At 39.2% G+C, this 24,430-nt stretch overlaps 2 protein-coding genes and 1 long non-coding RNA gene across 8 annotated transcripts in view; 1 reads left to right on the top strand and 2 right to left on the bottom strand.

Moving 5' to 3' along the window:
- The window catches only part of LOC146474849 (uncharacterized), a 7,741-nt gene extending 114 nt beyond the window's left edge, over positions 1-7,627 (bottom strand). Inside the window, exons 1-8 of one of the 6 annotated variants that reach the window (XM_085116564.1) lie at positions 7,126-7,625; positions 6,857-6,978; positions 6,342-6,481; positions 4,829-5,197; positions 3,354-3,922; positions 2,367-2,759; positions 1,557-1,715; positions 1-706 (exon numbers count right to left, since the gene is read on the bottom strand). The exon at positions 1-706 is cut by the window's left edge and continues 114 nt beyond it. In XM_085116564.1, the coding sequence (XP_084972690.1) occupies positions 176-706; positions 1,557-1,715; positions 2,367-2,759; positions 3,354-3,922; positions 4,829-5,165 (1,989 nt within the window). In that variant the 5' untranslated portion in view covers positions 5,166-5,197; positions 6,342-6,481; positions 6,857-6,978; positions 7,126-7,625 and the 3' untranslated portion in view covers positions 1-175. Of the gene's footprint in view, positions 707-1,556; positions 1,716-2,366; positions 2,760-3,353; positions 3,923-4,828; positions 5,198-6,341; positions 6,505-6,718; positions 6,830-6,856; positions 6,979-7,028 lie in introns of those variants that run through there. The other 5 variants (XM_085116566.1, XM_085116562.1, XM_085116563.1 and 2 more) reach the window with 5 other exon arrangements.
- Positions 1-11,643, top strand: part of LOC146474832 (uncharacterized) — a 265,330-nt gene extending 253,687 nt beyond the window's left edge. The window contains exon 3 of the long non-coding RNA XR_014866079.1: positions 11,629-11,643. This is a non-coding gene — a long non-coding RNA (uncharacterized LOC146474832). The remainder of the gene's footprint in view (positions 1-11,628) is intronic.
- LOC146474850 (uncharacterized) lies at positions 7,762-24,205 on the bottom strand. The gene is made up of 10 exons (XM_085116571.1): positions 23,445-24,205; positions 20,053-20,166; positions 19,133-19,513; positions 18,408-18,695; positions 16,892-16,971; positions 16,575-16,683; positions 16,178-16,278; positions 11,489-11,544; positions 10,784-10,946; positions 7,762-10,059 (listed from the first exon to the last, which is right to left on the bottom strand). The coding sequence occupies exons 1-10, from the start codon at positions 23,806-23,808 to the stop codon at positions 9,895-9,897; spliced, it is 1,821 nt and encodes a 606-aa protein (XP_084972697.1). The 5' UTR covers positions 23,809-24,205; the 3' UTR covers positions 7,762-9,894.
- Positions 24,206-24,430: the final 225 nt, after the last annotated feature.

Genomic DNA, 24,430 nt, shown 5'->3' on the forward strand with positions numbered 1-24,430 from the left:
TAGGCTTGATCAAGAATTCAGTATGTAGCGTATATAGTGCATCTTGATGCCCTCACGCACAACATAAGTTACAAGAACATTTTGGTAACTTGAAAAATATAAATTAAACTTCACTTTGTATTAAAAATCGTAACAACGCAGCACTTATGCCTAGCATAAAACCGCTTATTACGTGTCAAACTGAAATATTCCCAGTCACATCTGCACATGCCTTTAAGAGCTGAGCTACTGACTTTGTTTGGTTGCTGTACTCCTCCCAGTGATGATGAAGCTTTGCCTGCAGGGTTCTTGGCTTTTGATTCCTAAGTCTCTTCAGTTTCTTCTCAGAAAGTGGCTTACTTTGGGCAGCAGAGAGATTACCTGCTTCTTGATGCAGCAGGTTTATAAAAAGATAAAAAGGTATTTGTTTTTTCCCTTGCGAACGACGGTTGAGGTTCTGATGCCATCCTTCAACATCTTTGTAGTTCCTGACAGCCGTTAAGAACACACTCCAGGTCGAGGGAGGCCAAGTTGTTTTGTATATCCAGGCAGTAGAAATATACTGTATAAACAACTGTAGTGGCGCGGTCGTAGCTTGGACCCACAGACGTACAAACATCGGCTGAATTTCTTCTTGCGGTAAAAACGGTAGGGCCAATACCTTGCGAAGAAACAGATTAGTTTCCTTGTCACTGTTGTAAGCCATCTGGAGATCAAGCTCTTGAATCTAAATTAATATAAAACAACGGATTTAACTTGTTAAATGAAACCTACAGTATGGGGAAGTTGACAACTAAATAAGGGCAGACGTTTTTTAGCCACGGAAGGCAACCGGAAATTGAATTTTTTCCCTTTTTGGAGCGTTTTCACGTTTGTAAAGTCAAGCCACAGCCATCAGCAAGAGCTTTTCCTGTCCGTGGTAAGGAGCAAAACCACGCCAAAAAAGGAAACATTCGACTTCCGGTTGCCGTCAGTGGCACACGAACGTTTGCAGACGTTTGTATGGAAACGGGCAAAACTTGCCCGTTTCCATACAAGCGTCTATAAAATTATCAGCGAAACTATGCCTTCTCTATTTTTAAAGACAAGACCCTCAACCTGCAGCCCTGCACCATACATGCATCTTCTTTAAACCCCCCTCTTGAAATAAATTAACCTTAAATTGTTGAAAATACAATCTCATTTCAAATTTCATTGGAAAACATGGCAATAAGATTCTTGTGTCGGACAAAACAGGATTTGACTATCATCTATTTTCCTTTTAAATTTCCCGGGGGCGGCCATCTTTGATTTCATGACGTAATACGGTTGCTCTATTGTTTCACACAAAAGAACTTCTGCTTACTAACAAAAACGGCAACCATATGACGTCATAAAATCCAAAATGGCGGTGCCCGGGAAATTTAAAAGCGAAAATAGCCGACAATCATATCGAATTTTTCAGCACACATGAATGTTACGTCTACTTTTTTAAATAAAATGTATTTCCAACAATTTACCGTCCATTAATTTGTTGTCGGAGTGGAGCCGGTTTCCTTTAAAAATGTTGGTAAAAAAAATAATATATATCAGCTTACTGTTCTCCATACAACTTGCATCCAGTGAAAAATGCACCCCTTGATTCTTGCATCTGGAAAGAGTCGCTGTAGCACAGTCCACAGTGTCTCCTCGAAGAATACTGTAATCTGACGAACAGATGGTGCGGTAGGCAGGAGACCAAGGATTTTGTTCAAAACCTACACAAAAAGGTTTAGTAAGTCTGACAATTAATTATCAATAGTATGAATGTTTTACGAGATGATTTGTTTTTTTAATACTTTTTCCCAACGAACTGGCAATCAAATCTTTCCAGAGACAATAAATTTACGGCATATTCTTCCGAAATGCTATTCTTTTTCCGGTTTCAGAATAACAGTTCCCAAAATAACGGAACTCCTCCTCAGGTTTGCTACTGTGCATACGTCCTGCGCATCTCGGGAAGATCCAAGAAACTAGGGTTTCCTAACTGCATGCCTGTTAAAAAAAACAAGCCATTTCTGAACGGTTTAATAAACCGTGCAAAAATATCTTTGCAAGGGTTATTGGAATCCGAAAAAAAATTAAGGGCAACCACACATTTTTCAGTCAGAGATAATTAACCTTTAATTTGGGGAAAAAAGGCATACAGTACATTACTTTGAATTAAACACTTTTTAGAATTGTTGAATTAGTGTTGCTTAATTATCTCTAAAAAATGTGGGCAGTCATCCCCAATATTTCTTTTGGATTCCAGTAGCCCTGCAAGGTCTGCTTTTTCTGAATAGTCATGCACTGTACAAAAATACATGTACCTCTCCGTTAGGCTCAGCACTTTCCTAGACTACTACACACAGTGGCAGAACATTTACCTTGCGATAATCTTTCTTTTCACTCCCGGACATCAGAATAAAGACAAGTGGCACTTGTTTGGCATCATCTTCAGAACGTACAAAGGCACTAATCGTCAAAAGGTGCTTAAACGGGTGTTGACAAAATTTGAATGTCTCATCTATGTACCAACTCTTGGCTTTTCTTAACAGTCTTAATTGTTCATCTGTTGCAAAAATCAGGTGCCTTCTCCCTTGTTTAATTATGTCTCCTTTGAGGAAGTCTGCTGGTATGTGGTCCTCCTGTACTTCAAAGACAAGGTTTGTAGGATCCCGAGGTCTTGAAAATTGACGAACCCTATTTGCAGTCCTGGCAAGGCACTCTGGCTTTAATGAACAGGGCAATGGCCTGCCACCGAGCTCAGCCCGAAGAACCTGTTTAAAATCAAGTCAATGGTTAAACGTACAGTACATAATATTATTTACACCAGCATATGTAACGAAGAGAGTGCATTGTTTTTGGGATAAATGCGTCACCCCAAGCACAAAAAATTAACATAGAATGTAACTGTAACTATGATCAATAGCATTTCACAAGCCAATCAATGACCATATGTTAGTTTATAAAAAAAGAAGTCAATAAACAAAATTAACAACGCTTGGGGCTACCATGGTATGTTGCTGATAGAAACGTATGAATGAAGCCAAGTTGTTACATCTAGAGACACAAAGTGCTCTAAACTTTGACTTAAAAAAATGTCCAACAGCCCAAAATGTAATCTAAAAATGTTTATTCTTCTCCATGCAAAACCCCTAGAAAAATGCCTTTGCTGAAACTTTCCACCCAAAAATGTCCACCAAAAAAAAAATCTTCAGACCCAAGAGACTCCCTGTCAATAATATACAGTAATGTTAGCTGAGAACCACCCCAAAGAGAATACTACAGCAACTGGATATCTCACACTCCCACATTCCCACAGCAGAAGTCTCTCAGGGTACAATGTACATCAGGTTTATATGTGTACTTACTTCATTAACAATAGTCGTACCAGATTTGAGTGGATTGTTCATCGCCTCCTTTTTGACCATTGTTGCAATTTTCTCAGCAGCTGCTGCTCCAGTCTTGGCATAGTGATTATGGGCGTGATTTCCCTGGCAGAAGACATCACCCCGCTGTACTATTGTGGCTTTGCAACGATTCAACTTGGGACGTACAGTGCACTGCCAATACGTAGCTTTGGGCGATTGTGACTTTACATTGTATGTATAGCCATTGCTGTCAATGAGCTTGGCCCTTGCACGTCTTGTGCCCTGCTCTAGGATCTGGTAAGTCACAGTTTCTACTTGTTCAGTAAGGTCTTCAATGATTGCATCACTAAGAGCTGATCCTTGTTCTTTATCAGGAGAAGAGTCATCTGTATTCATTGGAGCTTCTACAGTGGGGTCACGGGTTGAACCAGAACCTTCCTGAACTAACTGGTACGTAACCTGGTCTACATGTACCTCTAACAGTCCTGTGAGGTGTTCAATAACTGGTGCTACAGCAGAGGATTGTTGTTCCACTGGAACAGTAGAGACATCCATGGTAACTGGTGCATCTATAACAAAAGAAGAGGTACAATAATAAGAACCTTTGTTATTCCACTATTATGTCATTTCACAAAATGAGGTCAAGAGAATGCGCAAAATACAAGACCATAAAACACTGCAGTGTCCTGGTTTGACCAGTTTACAACAGAGCGAATACAGACATGTACTGATGGGCAGATAGTCGTGGCTGTATTTCAATACTAGTCTAACCAGAAAAGAGAAGCCGAAATAGCAAAATCTTTTTGTAGTGGAATAATACATGTAAATCTCTTATTCAATGGTTTTACATATTATAATACATGCAGACATTTTGCTCATTGCTTGCATTTGTATGCAACTCGCAAAATATCTGCACATACATGTATTATATGTAAAACCATTGAATAAGATTTTAAAGCCTTAAGACTGAAACACAGCTGTAGGTTGAATCAATTACGGATTGGAGTAGAGATTGTATGGTATAACATTAAAAGGCTCCTTTCAAAATATTAAAATTTAACTTGATATCGAGGTCCAGAGGACACATGAACAACAGAAATGAGTAGACATGATTACTCAATTTCCTTTGTTTGCGTCTCTCATTGTCAAGCCAAATTTTAATAATAAATTTAATATCAAAAGGAACCTATTGCCGAAATGGATGGATCTTGGGAGGCACATCTGGCATCCCCCGCAAATTTTTTTTTGCAGGGGCAGATGGCATCATCACCAACTTGGCAAAGGAGAGAGAGCCTGACCATCAAATGCAGTCCCTAATCTTTGATTCTTACTAGTATAGATGTAAATGCCTGACAGCTTAATAATTAAAAAAATAAGAATCAGTGGTGAATCCAGACCTTTACGTAACAGGGAGTTACACATGCTTGAGTCCCATGAGCCCTCCACAAGGGTCAAGAATTGTAAATTCTACTCACCACTCAAGTGATTTTGTTGGATCCCATTGAAATCCATACCAGGAAGTGGGTTGCCTGCTTCTGTCATCTCTGAAGAACTGGAAGTGGAAGCTGAAGGTGCTGGATGGACCTTATTGTAATCTGCAGTGGGAAGGGGATTGCCCACTACTGCCACATTTGAAGAACTGGAAATGAAAGATGAAGGTGCTGGCTGGATCGGACCATTGTAATCTGCAGCAGGAAAAGGATTGCCTACTGCTGCCATATTTGAAGAACTGGAAGTGGAAGCTGAAAGTGGTTGCTGGATTCTGTTGTAATCTGCAGCAGGAAGAATAATGTCTACATGTACTTCTGCCATCTTTGAAGAATTGGAAGTGGAAGCTGAAAGTGCTGGAAGGACAAAACCAATTACAGCAAGATTTAATTAATTAATCAATTAATATTATTATTTATAGATAGTGATAATAAAAAAATTTAAAACAATAACAATAATAAAAAATAATACAGTCGAACCTTGATTATCCGGACGTCGAATATCCGGACTATTCGGTTTTCTCTGGTCCCAATTCAAGGTTTCAGTAGGAGGGGAGGGGACTTTTAAGTGTATCAAACACTACCTGGTACAACGCTAAACATTTTAGATATTATTCTCGGAAATTCCAGCCCACGACAAATAGCAAACTAAGGCAATTATCCAGGAGATTACAGACATAAATCTGGAGACCGGGAGATACAGTTCCAAATCTGGAGTCTTCCGGATTATCTGGGAGAGTTGACAGCCCTGTATCATAATTTACAATGAAGATAATAATAACAAATTATAAATGGCAATGATAATGACAATGATGATGTTGATGATAATAATATTACAACAACCTTTGCTGAAGATATGAAAAATAATCACCAGGTAGAATAATTTGTTACATACAATGTATACCTGCCAACTCTCCCGCATTATGCATGAGTCTCATGCCTGGGAACTAGAGACATCGATCCACGCATCAAGGACAATATCTCACACCTGACTCACAAATCCGGATGAGTTGTTCTAAAAAATCTTCATTTCATTTCAGATTTCTTATGTATTATTTCTTTGCTCCTTATAACAATCGCAAAAGCTTTCAAATGTCCATAATCCGTTTGAATCGTAAGTGTTCAAAGGTCGTCCGAATATCGTCGGACATTTTCGGCAAGGTTCGGAAGTCTTCGGAAAATCTTCGGAAATCTTTGGAAGTGACTTGGATGTTTTCGGAAATTCCGGTCATGACGAGACAAAAATCTCATGCGTTTGACTCAGAAAAAGTAGGCAGTTATACCTGCCAACTCTCACGCCTTAGGCATGAGTCTCACGCCTGCGGGTTGAAAACTTCGATCTCACGCCGGCTCACGCTTGCGGGCCAATTTCTCACACCTGATTGAAAAATGTGAGTTCTTGCCGTCCTGCTTGACACAATTTCCAAAAATATGTTAACTCAGACCCATGTAAGGAACGAAAACCATGCATGTGTAAAATGAATAAAATTTATGACAATACCTTCTTCGCGATCTCTGATTTTTGAAGGTGAAAAGCACTGGGAGCAAGCTGGGAAATGCAGACTTCGGATGTCTTCGGAAGACTTCGGACTTCTTCGGGAATCTTCGGAAATGATCGTGTTGTGTTCAAAAATCCCAGCACTCCCAGGATAAAAATCTCACGCCTATATCTCAGAAAAAGTTGGCAGGTATACAATGTCAGTCAGTTCTGATAGCAATAAGAATTCAGTATAGAAGAATAGCTGTTAATAGCTGTCTTTCCTCTAGGGGAAAAAACCATAAAACAGAGCAAGTTAAGACTACAATTCTGGGTATCAAACTCCTTGTTGATGACGACAAAGACGTTTTTGGGCGAGAAATGATCAAGGGCGAAATAACCTAGAACGTTCTCCAAAACAATTCAACGTGGTCCAAGAGCAAAAATATTCAGTGGCAAGGAAAAAAGCAGTGAACATAATGTATTATTTCTCAACAAATCCTTAACAAATAATATTAATGAAAGCTAATTCAGCTAACCTTGCGAGCTTCTAACGTAACGGCGAAAACATCGTATCGCTCGCCCAAATGATCGAGGCCACCTTCGCACCAATTAACTTTACCAGTCGAAGTTATCTCTACTAAATTTCCCTGCCAATTCCCTAAAGTAGAATGCACATAAAACTATTACAAAGCAAAACATCGCCGAAACCGAAAGAGAATCCAGTTTCCATTAATGGGCGAGATTTATTCTTGTCAAGGGCGAAGAAGCAAAACAGCAAGGAAACGAAACCACCACAAATGTTTACCTTTCTTTCAATGTCTAGTTGTCATTCACTTGTTTTAAAAGGTAGTCATGATCAAAATCACTGCCATAACGAGAAATAATCCAACAAGAAGGTACAGGACGAACGGCTAAACAACACCTTCGCCCAACACAATCGATCCACGCAGGCGCCGCACGCATATATGACGTCACCACAAAGGCGCTGGGCATGCCCGGGATCCCGCGGGCCCGATAAGTTGCCGGGTTTTTCGAGAAACGGGCCCCTTGTCCGAGAATGGGACGGGACAAAACAATCCCGTCCCTAAATAGGACCTGAGGAAACAATGAGATCAGTCCGGCCTGAAAAGGGAGGCTTTACAATGCAATGTCGAAATTGAAAAAAAAACGGCTCCAGCATTTATTAACTTTTATTCGAGGCACTGGGAGTGGCCGGTTTATTTACGACAAGGCCGAGGTTTACCACAGTTTCGGACTACCCTCAAGGGAGTGAGGCACCAATCGAAAGGTGGGGAACTGGGATTCCAACAAGCGCCGAAAGCGCGAAGAGAGGGAGGAAGATAAAAGAAATTCCCGATTCTAGGAATTAACTGGAGGAAACCAAGTACATGACAGGATATAAAATGGAACTAAAGTGACAAATCTCAAAGGGAAGAACTGCTCGTAAAAGCTTTTTACTTTATTCATTGACAACGCTTATTGTTTCTGTTGCCCTATTTTATACTGCCGTAACAAAGCAGTAAGTTACAAGAATATGTAAGTAACCATTGAGCGTTCACATGAATGACGGTAATAAAACCCAGCCCAAAATCATATAACCAAAAAGAAGCTGAAAGTCAAACTACTGTGGTTATGAACACCACTCTTTTGACTCCTGTTACAAACAATAATTATATTGCTAGTCAGAAATCCCATTCAAGCAACCATTGTATTATTTGTTAATTTGGATACCGATCCAAATTAACTATTAATTTGGATACCGAAAATATTTTGAAATAATATATTCCTGACAAAATCATACACAATATAATTAATAGGTAATACGACTACATACTCGTCCAATTTGGAAATAATTTGGGTTCAAAAAATTCCTCGGAATGTTTCTCATCCAATTATTTCCAAATTGGACAGCATGTAGTCTCATTACATATACTAATAATAATAACATCTTTAAGTCTCAAATCTGGATAGCCGAGCGCAAGTGCCCAACTAATTGGGGAGACTAAAAAATATAAGTAAAATCTGTTCAACTAAGATTACGTAAAGTTAAGAAAACCTAATAATTAGTTAGCATTAATTAACAACTCAAAAATGATTTATTTGACAATTAACTAGATAGATGAACAGCAAGAACAACACATACATCCGTCGTCCAACAGAGAGCTGACGTGAAACTTTCTTATAGCGATTTTAAAATTGTTCAAAGTTTTTGCGGATCTACAAATAACTCGACAAGCTCATAAACGGGTATTCAAAAATAAAAAAAACGCTATTTCATCCGTCCTTGCAACGAGCCTACTGGGCAGCGCACAAATGCAAGAGGGGGCTACTCACCCACTCAGCAGACACGGATCCAAGAGAAAATGTGACCGCGTTTTCCGATAATACGAGCGCCAAAGGCGCTAAGTTGTAGCGGGTTACATTTCCGCTGAAATTTTTAAATTTTAACTCCTGTTAGTGCCATCTCCTGTGTTTTCAACTCACTTTGACAGGCATTTTTCATATTTAAGCCTTGGAATTTTCTTTTATTCTAAAAATATATATTTATTGTAAAAAAAATTGACCGTTTCTGTAAAACGATGGAAACCGATCCCGATCCGCTAGCGTGTCCCGACCTTTATGCACCCTCATCAGTCTTTCGTGAGTCTCTCACCCTCGTTTGACGTCTAGAGCTGGCTTCCATATGATCGCCATGCAACGATTGCTCGATTGTTGAATAAAATCCACACTGAACAAAGCGATCCAAAAGATAAGCAGACATATGGATTTCTTGGTTCCTATATGATCGACTTCTGACAATAACAGCGCTTGATCGCCCGATCAAGCTGGTGGTCATGATGGCCATTGATTGTCAACGATCGCTGATGGGCGTGAGAGCATTTTCTTAAATCTATCGCGCGTTGGGTAAGAGAGATAGCCAACGAGGCGCCGAGTTGGCGATAATCATCTCATACCCAACAAGCGTGAGTGGAATAATAACTGTTTTATTAAAAGCAACCAAGAAATATTGACAGATCTTGCTGATTTCGCCTTGCAAGAAGGATAAAAAACCGATATAACGGTCGCTATTTCTGGGGCATGGTATAATATACCATGGCCGCTAAGCCAATCAAATCTCTGGAATTGCATTATACAATGACGCCAACGGTCCCAGTCCAAATCGGAGCATCTATCGAAGATGGCGGATGGTAATGCAATCCCAGGACGAGGTCCTAGTAGTTTCCGCGAGTTTAAGTGTGGGCGGGTGAAAACAATGGGAAAACGTTTGTGTGGACGAAAATAGTTTGCTTCCTTTTCGCCGAGATGAAAAAAGATACTTGATACGCATTAGTGTGGATGGGACCTGAATAGCCTACTTTCAACGTCACTTGATACACTGGTCAGCATCCGCTGAACAATCGGTTCAACATTTGTTGCTTAATAAATGTTGAACTTTGCATCATTGGCTGTAGGTGAACAGTTAAAAAGAAAATTTGTCACATGGACATTTTTACCCTACGATGTACTTAACCTAATACGGATTAAACGTCAGATTTAAAAAATTCAGAGTGATCAGCGTCTCATAGCAAACTGGCTAATCATCTGCAGCCTGAAGTGTGGCTTCCATTCCCACCATCCCCACGGTTGAATAAAAAGGCTGTAGATCTGTCATCCATGACTCTCGCAATTCCCTCACCAAGGAGGGCAGGCTGTGAAATGTACGGTCACCAAACTCAACATGTCCTGTGTGCTTGTGAACCTGAAATAAGGCGGAAAAAACATGTATACAATTAAGAAAAGGCACACCAAGAGGAAAATTTTTAACCCACGCGCCAAACAGATGAAACCTTAGAAATGCTACCTTTCGTATTGATTTCCATTGCGTGGCCAGATGAAGTCGCAAGTAGCCGACACGATTTCCAAAATCACTTAAGAGCAATCCTGTGCGCGCAGTACTTGTGTGTTACCAACAGTTATTTAAAAACAATTGACATTCCAAAAACAATGAAACTACAGTTTTTTGTTAAAAATAAAACAATGAAGCGAGTTATGCGATGAAAAACGACTTGAAGATAAAGCAAAACATACAGTAAAAATGTAAAGCAAAAATAAGAATTTTGGTCCCTTGCTAGAAGTTGCACGAGCGCAAGAATAACAAACTGCTACCATTACCTCCGCTAGCCTGAAAAACGCAAAAAAAAAAAAAACGCCTGTTCTGTAGGCTAGTTTTTAATATACAGCTGTTTCGACAAAGGTTGTCCAAAAAAGCGTACGCGACAATGCCGAAAGGTAGTCTAGGAATTGGGTATTTCCCAGACTACCTTTCGCCATTGTCGCGTACGCTTTTATGTTTTTGTCGAAACAGCTGCATGTGAGTCGCAAAGCACAAAGAGCAGCGATGAAACATGCCAATAAGAATGTTAATGTTGATATTGTTATCAACTGTATTTTATCGACTGAATGAAAGTCTCTTAACCACTTGCCTCGATGTTAAATTGAGCAACCATGTCACTACCACGAGACTTCTTTGACAAAACAAACCCAGGTGCTACCATGGCAGCATTGAATCTAATCAGGAATGTCCCGGCCTTCTCATTTCGTAGCTTCTCTTTGGCCTCCTCTTCTGTCATGTAGCCAGCAAACCAACTACAATAAGATGAAAACAATAAAGAACCAACGCTCAAAATACGATCCACGTTTAAATTTTAATAACAAGCTACTCCATTGTTCATCACTGGTTGGCGCACATTATTTTACGTATGCACCCAATTGAAAATTGGTGCCTTGTGGGGAAAAGTATTTTACTTAAAAAGGTTGAAACTCTTACCACTTTAAAACATTACTCTTAATTTACCTCTGTCTTTTACATTTAAATAAATGTATCACAAATTTAAAAACAACACTCTAAGGAAATGTTCACGGAAATGTTGACTCAAATAAACTTACTAAACACTTTTGAAATTTCTGTAAATAAATAAATAAATAAATAAATAAGCAAACCAGCAAAAAACAATATTATTATATGGCAGTATTAAACGCAAGAAAATTAATAGTGAGAGTTTTTATGATAATCACAGGAATTGGGTGCACTGTTGTATAAAAGAATTTTTTTAAGACTAAGAAGCAAAGACAAGTCTTAGTATTTGCTGTTTGATTTCAGTGTTGTCGTAGCAAGTCAGTTACTGTACCTCATCTTTTTACCATCAGTACCCACAGACACTGAATGTTCCATAAGATTGATCATCTGTAACGACATTAAATTGTGTAAGAAATATGATGTTATGTTTTAAGCCTGGTGAATAAATGATAGATGATATTTTTCAGCAAGTGACACAGTCATACTCGGAAAAAGCAAATCCGAGTGCTCCTATCAGAAGTCAAGCCTATGACCTTCCGATTACTAGTTCGGATGCTCTACCACTGAGCCACATGAGTCTCTTGTACCTCAGTAGTAGAGCATTAATAACGTCCCGCTTCGAGATCATATCACCCCTCGTTATGTAAATCTTGGTCTTATCAAGCTTCCTGACATCGTTAAATTTTATACCTGCCAACTTTTTTATAATTATATTGTAGATGGAAAGCCTTCCAATTTCACCCTAACCCTAGTACCTGAGCAACATAATTACGCCACTCGAATTGCTTCCCTACAACATCTGAACCCTAGTCCTTTCAGAATAAATATTAGGCAATTTTGCCCACCAATTATTGGATGCTATTACTGGAATGACATTCCTATATCTATTCGTCAAAACCAACAAAACAACTATTTAAACGAGTTCTCTTCCAGTATTATTTTGCTCAGTATTAATCACTGCCACACGACCTTGTAAAACGTTTTCTGTCTTTTTTCTCTTCTAATTATAATTAGTTTTCCTTTTCCTTTTTTTTTTCTTTTTTTTTTTTCTTTAACAAATGTTGTATCGTAATTTTAAAGGGCATACAATTAGTTAACTATATTATGCCCTTCTCCACTCCTTTCTTACGCACTGTAACCTTATGTAATACGATCACGTGGAGTAAATAAAAAAATACAATACAAATACAAATAGTAGTAGAGCATCCAAACCAGTAATCGGAAGGTCATAAGGTTCTTAGTGTCTTGTTTAGTGCGTTTGAGTATTTTCATTTAACATTTTCCCTTATGTTATTTGACCTGACTTATTTATTTTATTTGTACTTGGTATTTACATAAAACAAATACAATGCTGAGTAACAAGTTCTTCGTGTCAGTCACCCTCGCACCCAAATAGACATGGTATAGATCGACGAAGGAGAACGCTTTACAATCTCGTGGAATACCCGGCCGAAATCTCGCGGTCAGGTCTATCAGTTATCGTACTTAAAGGGTAACTCCGGGGTAAAAATGAAGTTATTTTGGATGTTTGGCCTTGGAACCATGTTTCAATTTTTGATAATTTTATTTACGAACAGTTTCTTGCAGCTCATATAATTAACCTGAAAGACGACCAAAAATTGCAAATAGAGCGCCGCCATCTTGAAAATAGATTGCATGCTCAGAGGGTGGTCAGCGTACCATTTTGTGACGTCAGATCGTCAAACGTAATTCGATATTTGCGCGTCTTCCACTTGTGTTCAGTATTTTCCATCGCCAAGATTTACAGTTTATCCTTCCAAAATCGCTGCTGTAATGTCTGTTTCTGGGTCGGACTCTGATAATCTCGACGAGGAACAAGCTTTTCCATAAAGCCTTACCAATATGAACCGGGAGTGAACTCGGAAGATGCGAACAACAACCCTGAAGGTGGTTCAGGCGATGAGTCGATGGGAAGCGACAAAGAAGCAAACCCTCGACTGCAAAATTCATACTGGTATGTAGTGTGTAGGCTCTTGGTTTATTGTAATATCTCCACAGGCATTGACTTGCCGATTCAGGACAGAAATAAAGTTGTATTAACACAACTGTGGCATTCAATCATCTTTGTTTACGCATTTTCTTCAGTAATGCAGTGCCTCTGGATAGCTACAGACCTACTCATTTTCTTTTCTGAGCGTCATCGATCCAAATTCAGTTCGACTTCACAAAATAGCAAACACGCGGAATAAATTTGTTTGCAATCTGGTTATAGGGAAATTCGTTCGTGAGGCTGTACAAGCTTCTCTAGCCGCTTGGATGTTCTATCGATTTCACTGCTTTACAGGCCGGTGTAGTTCTGTTTATTTTAAAACTTCCACCAGCACAAAGGAAAATATAAATTTATAAGTCTCTAGCATACGATCAGGATTTTCTTACTCAGTCAGGGCATCAATTCGGACTTTGCTACTTTAAAAATAGAAGAAGACTTGTTTTGCAATAGTTGCTATGTTTCGTTGTTATTTCAATTCAATGTCATTACGTTTCTCTGCAATTCAATATAAATCGCTCGTATGTTGTTTACATAAGTTATGTAGTGAAAATTATATTTCAGAGCTTATGTGGTGTGCATGTGAGAATTACCAGATAATGGAAAGAGTGGAGGCTTGCAAATGCTGCCAATAAATCGAGCAAGTAAAAAGTAAACTGACTCACAGAGGCTGTTACTTGTGGCGAATGCAATGAAGAACCCACATGCATTACCCAGCACCCTGGGTTTCATCCAGTATGTAGTAATAGATGGGTTCTGCAGACAGCGTGGTTTCAGTATAAACAGCAAAATAAAGATCCTTATGAAGGGCCAGAACACAAACTTTTCAGACACATTGCTTACAGGCAGTTGGCCAGATGGTGCTGGGGAATTTTAGGAAAAGAAATTAGGGTTGTCCTGCCATCCTGTGCGGTTATGTGTATTAGGAGGTTCTATCCTCCACCTGGGCCATAGGAAGAGTTTGCATTTGAAGGCTTCCGTTATGCGGATGAATGATCAAACACCGAAACGTTTTGAAAATGAAATATATTAGTACATGTTCAGTTAATCTGATATAAAAAGATTTGGTACTAATTTTCATGTTGCTATTATGACAGATCCTTGAGAAGTTTGGTGTTCAAAACCACCACCTCTAATGCTAAGTGAAATTGAAGTATCGCCATTAAAAATGCAATGTTATTTCGTTACGAACTAGACTAAACTACAATTGTAATCAGTTAAATACTCAATATTTTATTTTAGTTAATATCAGTAATAGCTGCAAGGAATAAGTACACTTAGACTAGAGAATGATTACAACGTCAGTAATGTTTTCTCCTGGCAAACGCGATAAGCGGTTGCAATGAGCGACGGCTGTTTTCGCAGGCTACGATTTGCTTTGAGGTCGTACGATATTTTTGTAAACAAATAAATATTATATCGGACTGATTCCCGCGCGCGATGGAAAAGTCCGCCTGTAAATCGGAATTGTAAATACTATCTAAATTCGGCATGTATATAAAGTGAAATCAAAGTAAATTATAGCAAAAGCTGAAAGAGTAAAGCGCTCACTTCTTGATGGCGTTCACGTTCAAGGCGACGTTACTCGATAATCGTGGCCTCTTCGTTTGCGGGCCATAACAAAACCGGGACGGTATAGCATCGTCCGTCAAGTCTACCTTTGGCTTTCCCCCCATTAACTGTTACCGGAGGTCGGTAACTAAACAGCTCGGCTCGAAATGGTCGCTGCAAACATAGCTGTGTTCGAGGGGAGGCATATTTTCCGCCTTATTCGTTCCAGCCATGCATTCGTACGGTGGTCCAGTGGGATACTGGGGTAAGTGACCTTGTCGCCGGCCTTCTTTGTATTCTCTGAATGATTCTTACAACCAGGTACACAACAGCTCACCATCTTAGTTGAAATCGATTAGCTTGTCAAAGGGCGAAATTCGAAATAGCGAGAACAAAACGAGTTTTTAGACAGTTCTAGCTGCGTGTTTATAGATTTCCATAAACCCGCGAAAATGCTTTGACGATTCTACGTCATAACTTACTGCTGACCACTGTAACGCGGCCCATTTTCTCCAAGATGGCGGCGTTCCATTCGCATTTTTTGGTCATCTTTCAGGTAAAATATCTGAGCTGTAAGAAACTATTAGTGAATAAAATTATCAAAAATTGAAACATGGTTCCAAGGCCAAACATCCAAAATAACTTCATTTTTACCCCGGAGTTCCCCTTTAACTAACCTACGATTACTTCTGGTATTAAAGGGGGACTGTCACGGAGATTTTGCTGTATGTCGGTCAAAACTACTCAAACATTTGATAAAGAACCTCTTTTCTAACATGAAATTGCTCTTAGGGCACTGGAGGAAAATATGGAATTATTTCTCCAAATAGGATCAGTTTTTTAGCAATTTTCAAAAATACTCAGAAGGAACTTGAAAAAATTGGCCGATTTTTTCAAGTTGCAATCCATTTCCATCCTAGCCATCCGCAGCCAAAGAGATTCTATGCACTAACGGTGTTATTGTTAACAAAACTGAACCATTATTTTAACGTTTAGATCCACGCAAATATATTTGTGGTCTTTACAAAGTGACACTAAATATGTGTGATAGTTCCCCTTGACTACTTACGAAAAAAATTGAGAGCAGCAATGGCCTCCACGAGGACTTATTTGTATTGTTAATTTTTATCTCAGCACCTTGCTGGCACATAAATTATTTGTAGAATACCCAAGAGTTTATATGAATTGGATATAAAATGAAGAAGGAGCCGCAGTTAGTATTTAGCAATGTCGTCAGAGAAACAAGGGAAAATCCGACTTGAAAAAGACGACCATTTATAAAAAGTAAGTTTGCAGGACTGGATTACAATAAGCATAGCAATTTCGGGTTTTCATTGATGCAAATATACTACAGTCCCCTTGCCTTTTTATTCGCCTGTAAGTGTTTAATTTTCTTCTTCTTTAACGTAGAAAAGTACATAGAAGTAGAAGCTTACATAAATCCATGCCATACGACATTACCTTTGTTAGGCAGCTGCTTTGAGATCCTTTGATAAAGGATCCAAACCACCTTGACATACGGATGAAACTACGAAGGGAGACATTTTGAGTCGTCCTTTTATCTATGAATGAAATAAACTCTCAATATATACAGGTATCAATAAAAAAATTTAATATTTTTCGAATTCTCCAGAGTCTCTCCTGGCGCCTACCCGCTGACCAAAAAGCCTGAGGACTCTGGGTACGAGATTGAGGAAGCTCCAGAGAGGTCAAATCAAGGCTTGCTGCTAAAAAATTAATAAACCATGGGTTTGGTGACCATTGGGCGGTAAAACCCCTTAACTGAGTTTGCGATGCTTTATGTTTTGTTTGGTCGCCTCAAAAACTGTTAAGCAGAGGATTATAGATACATTCTCACCATAATTGACTCTGAGTACATAAGCCAGGAATTTCAGTAATGGAGGTCCTCCTCGCTTGATGTCGTCTGGAAATTCCCTGTTGATGGCATCTTCAAAATTTGTCCAAGGCTGTGTGGTTAGATAAAGAAAACATCTTACTATACAAATTTAAGTGCACCTTATCTTTGGCCCCCTTTCGTAACAAAAATGGCCCTATGAAATATCCAAAGGAGGCAGGCTATTGTCCTGTGAAGGCAATTTCTGTAACTAAACTATTTCTATAGCTACACTAAATGAACTCCAACTCAGTCAAGCACAAAGATTACAACAGCTGTACCTTTTCTTTTAGACCACCCTTGATTGATGACCAAAACTCCATTGATGGATCATTGTCATCCTCCCAATCCAACACCTCCTCTAAGCAAAGAGAATACAAAATGCCAGAAATTAAGGTCCACAGTGAAACTATCATTTTGATGGAGGTGGGTGTGGTTTTAGCCCATCAACTGGGGAGAAAAGCAAGCAAGCCTGGATGTCTATGGATGGCAAGATGAGAGATGATTGACACATGGGAAGTGGGAGAAAATAATTAATTAAATGGGGCAAAATTGTTGTACAAACTGTTGCGCAACAAAATGATGCCTTGCAAGTTGCATTAATAATTTGTTTGGTGCCTGTGTTACTACCTAAGTATGCAACAAATTTCCATGTTGCAAAAAGGTAGATATGGCGTCTGCTTTTTGCACAAAGGAAATTTGATGCATGCAGAGGTGGTAATGCGCACAACAAACAATCACAACTTGCAACACAACATTTGTTGTGCAAAAAGTTACAAGGAAATGTTGCCCGTAGTACTTGGTCTTTAGTAAAAAAAATTCCAACATTTTCCCACAGAAAAGGTGTGGGATCAACAAAGAAGAGTACAGGGTGTGGAAAGTGGAATGTTTAGACTACCCTTTACCTCCAATTTCTATGGCCATCAAATCCTTGCAGGTATGTGGCTTTATATTCCAGCTACTGTTTATCCTGGGGAGGGGAGGGGGAACTCCCCCACACAAGCAATTTTGAGGCACATGTATGTGCAAGGCGGAAGGGTATGGTTTTTTAGCTACTTTGGTCTTATCTAGGGTATAGATTTTAACCATTTTGGTCGTAAAGTCTGAAAAGTCGGAAGAGGGGTATGGATTCTAGAAACCACATTTTGTTCTGAAATACCGGTAGGCAGGGTTGGTTTGGAGAACCGAGACACACACCCCAAACAAAAATTCAAAGGAGTACACCCACCCCCTCCCCATCCAGCTGTTCATTCACCCGTTTAGTCTACAGTATATATAATTGATACAAGAAACCATCTCCATCAGATTAGGGTCCCAAGTTATTTGAGAGTGAAAACTTTTCAACGGGTCAGTTATTAAAAGACAGTTTAGATGGTGTTTAACAAAACCACATTCTAAGCCATTTTCAATTTTGCCAACAATCATATCTAAACATTGTCTACTGCCGACAGTAACAAGAACGCTTGCATCCCAGACTAGAAAACTATTTATCTACTTAAAATAAACCACTTACAAACAGATTTGGAGGTCCTCTGATTGTCTTTAGCCGGGGCCTAAGTTAGACTCTGTTTAAATAACTGGCCCAATGTATTTGATCAGCACCATGCTGTTACAGCAAATTTATTTGTCTGACTGTCTGTCTGACTCAGCCAGCCAGCCAGTCAGTCACCCAGCAGGACAGTCAGTCAGTTAGTCAGTCAGTCGGTCAATCAGTCAGTCACTCAGTCAGTTATTGTCCATTTTGGAGTGACCCATGCAGTCACTTAAAAAACTATACAATGAAAAAAGAAAAGTTACCCTCATCCCATGTGCTTGCAGTGGAAGAACTGTCATCACCAGCATCTTCGGAAGTCGCGATCTTGTCAGTATACAAGGGAAGTAGTTCAGGAAAAACTGGGTCCAAATTTCGACCATAGGTAAGCTTCTCCAACTTTTTTTCTGCCTCTAGACGTCGTTTCCTTTCTGTGTTTGCCATAATGCGAAAACTCTCTTCTTGAAAGGTGCTTTCAGGTTTACCAAGCCCGCTAATCATTGGATCAGATAAACGGCGAGGGCGGCTATCTACTCCTTTATAAACTTTGTCAACTAAATAAGAAAGTACATCATGATAGTTATTGCTTTTGGCCGTTTAGTTATTTTTCTTCTTAATATGTTAGGCAATGAAGGTTTCAGTGAATGCAATTCACTCTGATTATTCCTACAATTTATGATAAATTATGATCTAAAAAACACTAAATGAAGGTGTGGGTGGAATAGGGCCCTAAGTAGCTTTTGATGTACCGTCAAATTCTCCTTCTGTTTCACAAGGGATATAAGGTAATTTGGAAGGAGAATCTAGCAATTAATTAGAACTCACTTGGGGCTTCTTTCCAGGCACCCCTGTAATGCTGTAGCCTTACAAAAAATATTAATAGTTATGTCAATTGAAATTACTAATTTAAAGATATTATTGACTTTTTTAAGAGATGACTAAGCTATCATTTATAACTGAAAAACAGTGTGTCGAAATAAAAGTTACCCACCTTTCGCCTTATTTATCATGAGCTCCAAACAAACATCCCGATACATCCCCTTATCTAGAACCACATCCATAATGATTTCACTACCTTCTGCTAACTTGCACAGATCCTCTGTTAACAAAAGATCTTCCAAAGACTTTTTTAGCAAGCCACTCTCATAATTCTGCCACAAGGTGTGCAAACCATGCAGATCACTTGCTTCAAGAATGCACAGAATTGAACCTTCACAAATGCACTTCACAAGAACTCCAGATGGTAAGACGACTGTTTTGAACAACTGCATCAAAGTTTTGGGATCATTGATATATCTCTTGAGTATGAACGCTGTGCCAGCAACCCACGCACCTACAGTAGCCAGCTCAAGACCAATTGTGAGATTAATTTCTGTAACAGTAGAGATTAATAAAAATAAAAGCAGAAAATATATCCACTTGATCTTTCCACCAATGCTCATAAAATTTATTTATAATAGTAATTTTAAACCTAAAAAATGGTCACTGCACCTCCCAGCCATGACAGCCTGATGCATAGACCCATGTAGCTGTAAGTCATGAAATGAGAACCTGATTGATGCATGTAAGAACTCACTCTCCTATAAAGTTCAATATGCAAGTATGGAGATGGACTCTATTAGATTATCTTATCTTGAGGGAGTTAGGTTGCAATTGGGAGGAAGGTTCTGTTCCTTTCTCCTGTAGCTAATATGTTAAAATTAATATTGTTATTGTTGTGGCATAAGTACATTAAACTACACTAATCATGTATGTATTTCCATTGGCACTGGATGTATATCAAATGATTGAAAGTGAAAGTAGTCAATCGGCAAGCTCAATCTATTTTACCAAAATTTAAAGGATAACACTATTTTAAGTATTATTATTAAAAATAATGCTAAAAGATAATTATAATCAGCCTTAATTTACCTCCTGGTTTTCTCTGTTCAGACGAAGAATGATGACTGCAGCAGCAGGAATGACAGCCACGAGTGTGAAGCTTACTCATCCGTTTATGGTCCTCGATGTTAGTGCAACTGAAACCTGGGGGATGTGCATATCCATTAGAAACGCCCAGGCCACACAAAACTATAGTTAGTGGAGGTGTGACCACAGAAAAATTCCTACTCTTAAATTTACAAAAAATAAGGTGCCATTTTCACAAATTCAAATAATGCACAATAGCCTATAAGAGAAATATAGAACCAGTTCGCTGAAGTGATTTCATGGGCTTGGCTTTTGTAATTATATAGCAGTTACACGTCCTCATGAATGGGAAAGCTTACAAAATATAGAGTCATCACTTTTAAAACAGTGCTAGCCTGCAAACAGGCTTCCAGGGCGCACTCAGATGGCAGATTGGGGAGAGAGATATAAGGGACGCCTTCCCTTCTCTCACCCCTTCCACCATCTGAGCACACCCCAGAAACCTAGCCTGTTCACAGTGCATGTAGATCTACATGGGAACCAGTATCTTTTATGTACATCATTACATGGGTTCATGACTGTCTCATGTCATAATATTTGTACTTGTTATAGGCACGGTCATTTTTTCCAGCCAAAAGTAATCAAAGGAAAAATAGAACTGAGCACTAACACACAGTCAAACATTTATCACAACTATTCTGTTTTCCCCAACACAGTAGGTACTTTCTGTCATTTTAATGTTCAGCCATCAGCCCTGACATGTTTGTATTGTGTTTATAACTCTGCATTCCAAGCATTCAGAATATGGGAGCTCATATAGACTGGCGAGGTTGGCAGAGGAATGATTAGTAGGCAATGAGCAATCTTACTTTAATAAATGCTTTTTTGATTCTGTAGATACTAAAGCTTAAGTGTATACATCATAAGCCAGCAGAACCATCTGAGGCCTGGTAACCATGAGTCCTTGAATGGTCAACTTAGCCATATCACTAATCATCAATATTGAAATTACCCATAGGCAAGTACAAGATAGCTAGGACTTCTCAAAATCTACCAATTAGAGGGTATAGCAGAATTTGGTATACAAAATGTACCACTGAAGTTATTGCTTTTTGAATTTGTTGGGTTTTGAGGAGAAGGAAACCAGACAACCCAGAGATACACCTCTCAGAGCAAGGGCAAGAACCAACAACAAACTCAACTCACATATGACCCTCGGCTGAGTCTGGGAATCAAACTCGGGCCACATTGGTGGGAGGTAAGTGCTCTGGTACCACTGTGCCATTACTCCCCAAATGAGTGTGTGAATACTTGTAATTGTGCAGGATGCCCTGAGGGCAGACTGTGTTGAAAATTTGGTCGGGTGTCTTTTTTTCCCCCTTTGTTGTAGCAGCAAATGTGAATTTTAATTTGTCCACTAAACCTGGATTAAAATGTTCTCTCTCATAAAAGGGATATTTTTGTCCTCTTTTGTTGTCATTGTCTAATCAACAAGAACGGTCCAATCAGAATCCATCATCTGCGTGTAGAGTCATTCTACCAGTGTGACGTCACATAGCCATGAAATCAGCGGCCATATTGTTTACAAGTCTTAGACTCAAATATGCCGTTTTCAGAAAGAGAGTTAACCCTTTTGAAGCGGTACATCGAAAGGATAAGTTAAATCTAAGAAGTCCTCAACAGTTTAAATGGTGGAAATTGGACATTTTACAGTGAAGAAATTTGGTTTTGACTGACTAGATTGTGTTTTGCTATGTGGAGAGAAAAAGGTCAAGCTTAAGTTTAAAACATTACCTGGCTGCAGACTTTGTCAAACTGCAGATGCCTAAACATGCATTACTGGAAATCCACTCCATATTAAAAATTAATGGTTTGATTGTCAATTTTTATTTAAAGTTTTCATTTAGGAAAGCTTTTTGTCCATTTTTCTTTCTGTCTTTTTTTTTTTTTTTTTTTTTCATGAAAGGAGGACACTTTGTAATCTTAAACTGACTGACATTACATAAGCAGAATGAAAACAAAATAAAAACAGAATAAGCAGAATAAAAACGTGGGTCGGTTCGGTCATTACATTATTGTAATGCAAATTGAAATTCTAGTATGAAGACAAGTAGCGTAACATAAGATCATACCGCCTGAAACAAAGTCACGCTATCTTTGTGACTCAAACTATTCCATTAGCTCAATCGCCTGCACTTAGTGATAAACATACACCAACTCATCCCACGTAATGTTTTATTCTGATGGCAACTGAGATTTCCACACAGCCCAATACATTATACTTGCATCACTGTCATACTAAAGCCCCATTTACACGGCAGAAAATTTTTTGGCACAGCTCAGATGAAAAACGTACGCGTACCGAAAAAATTGGTTCGGCACGGATAGATTTAGTCATGTAAACGAATTTGCCCCATCCGTGCCAGACCAAAATTTCACCCTTGCTCGGACCATGTTGAGAGGTAGTCAGAGCACGGATAAAATTGGTACGCGATCCTGAAAATCTAGCCCAGCTCGGATAAAGTGTGCAGTGTAAACGATTAACGGTGCAGAACTAACTTTTCTCTGATGAGCCTTCGTGCCTTTGATAAGCACCAATTTGGGAGAGCATGTGCAAATCGGCCCGCGATTCACTCAGGATGGCGCATAGCAGGAAGATGCTGCAAAAGTCGCCAAGAAAATCTCACGGGATAGCATGGAAGGACCAAGATGTTAAGGAATTTGTCATACCACTCTTTTTCTGTGAACGCTGTCTCCTCTATCTCAAACCACTGACCACTTCATGCATGTCAGTGTCCAACACCGTCGCAAACCAGAAGTACAAGCGAGAACTGATGCAACAAATGACAACCTGTACCTCCACCTGTTTCTATTCTTCTGTAAAGTAGACGAGAGAAAGGTCGATTTCCGAATTTCCTGCTGCAATACACGCGGTCTTCTTTAGAAAAGAAATTCTAAGAACTTTTTGTCCGCCAAGTTTTTACAGAGGAAGCAGCATGCGCACTAAGCAAGAACCGAGTACGCTGGCCGAGATGTTGAGCCTTTTACCCTTACCAAATCACAATTTCACATCGTTTGGCACGGACTAAAAAAAGGATGTGTAAATGAGTAATCAGTACTATTTTTTTTGGTACGTGTACCACTTTCATGCGAGCCGTGCCTAAAATTTTCTGCCGTGTAAATGGGGCTTAAGTAAACCCTCTTCCAAATATCATAGGCATGAATAGAATGTATTAATGGGGGTGTGTAGATATTTTACCGTTAACTTATCTTTAACCATCTTAAAATCAGTGACTGCTGGTGAGAGTAATAAGAGCTTGAAGCATGTGGTACTGAAAATATATTCCAATATTTGAAACTTGATATTTTGTAGAGGACCTGTCCTTCATACTCACATGCTGCAGCTAACTCCGTTTCTCTGCAGTCTGGCTCAACATTGGGGTGGTTCTTCCTACATGGAGTTCCTTGTTTTCTCTTCAAGCCCAATAATTCAAGCTGTCGCCTGGAAATAAAATCATCAACTTCCCTCACCAATTGAATACACTCAATGTTTTCTAACAGTTCTCGCAGCAACGACAGTTCATCGATAGCCAACAACTCTCGTCTTTCAAGCGCTTTGAACAGCTTCAAGGTCGAATTAATTTCTTCTAATTCTCCTTCCTCGATGTCATCTGAACAAAGGAACTTCCACTTTTCTAAGTTTGCCTGTGTAATTTGGTTAGATATTCGAACAAGCAGGGACCTGTAGTTCGAGCCCATATAAAATTCGTTCTCTACAGGCAAATCCTGATTGATTTTATGGACAAAACAGAATTTGATCGCATGTTACGTTAACGCTCACTACTGAAATTCCCTTGAAAGTCTTGAATAAAAATTCAGTGTTATTAGGGAATTCCCCTGAAGACTCGAAACAGACATTGGTGTAATCACGTGAGATAACAACAAGGAGTCCTTCCTGTCCCGTTGTCGAGTCCTGTTTAGAATGCCGAGGAACAAATAATCTGCAACGATTCTTCGTTTCCTGTCAGCCATTGTTTTGGCTAGGTACAGCATCTTGACTATCATATGGATGAGGCAAACTGAAACAACATCCACAAGATGGAACTGTGTAGGAATATTAAACCGAAATAACCATGTTATTTTGTTCTCGTCCCAGAGCCCGGACGAGCCTACTGAAGTGCTTCCCAGGAGCCTATTCGGGTATGCAGTACTGAAAGGTCTTTGAGGCCTATTTAACCGATCTTTTTGCATTTTCGCTGTTTAGCTCAACATCGCGAAAATCACAAACAGTATTTATTGATAACTAATGATGAGGAAATTAGAATCTTTTCAATCGAGGGCAAACACAGCCTGCGGGGATAGACGCTTTTTCCGCTTTTCT

Source organism: Pavona decussata, unplaced genomic scaffold (assembly GCF_977016875.1).
Source record: "Pavona decussata unplaced genomic scaffold, jaPavDecu1.1 SCAFFOLD_87, whole genome shotgun sequence".
NCBI classification, from domain to species: domain Eukaryota; kingdom Metazoa; phylum Cnidaria; class Anthozoa; order Scleractinia; family Agariciidae; genus Pavona; species Pavona decussata.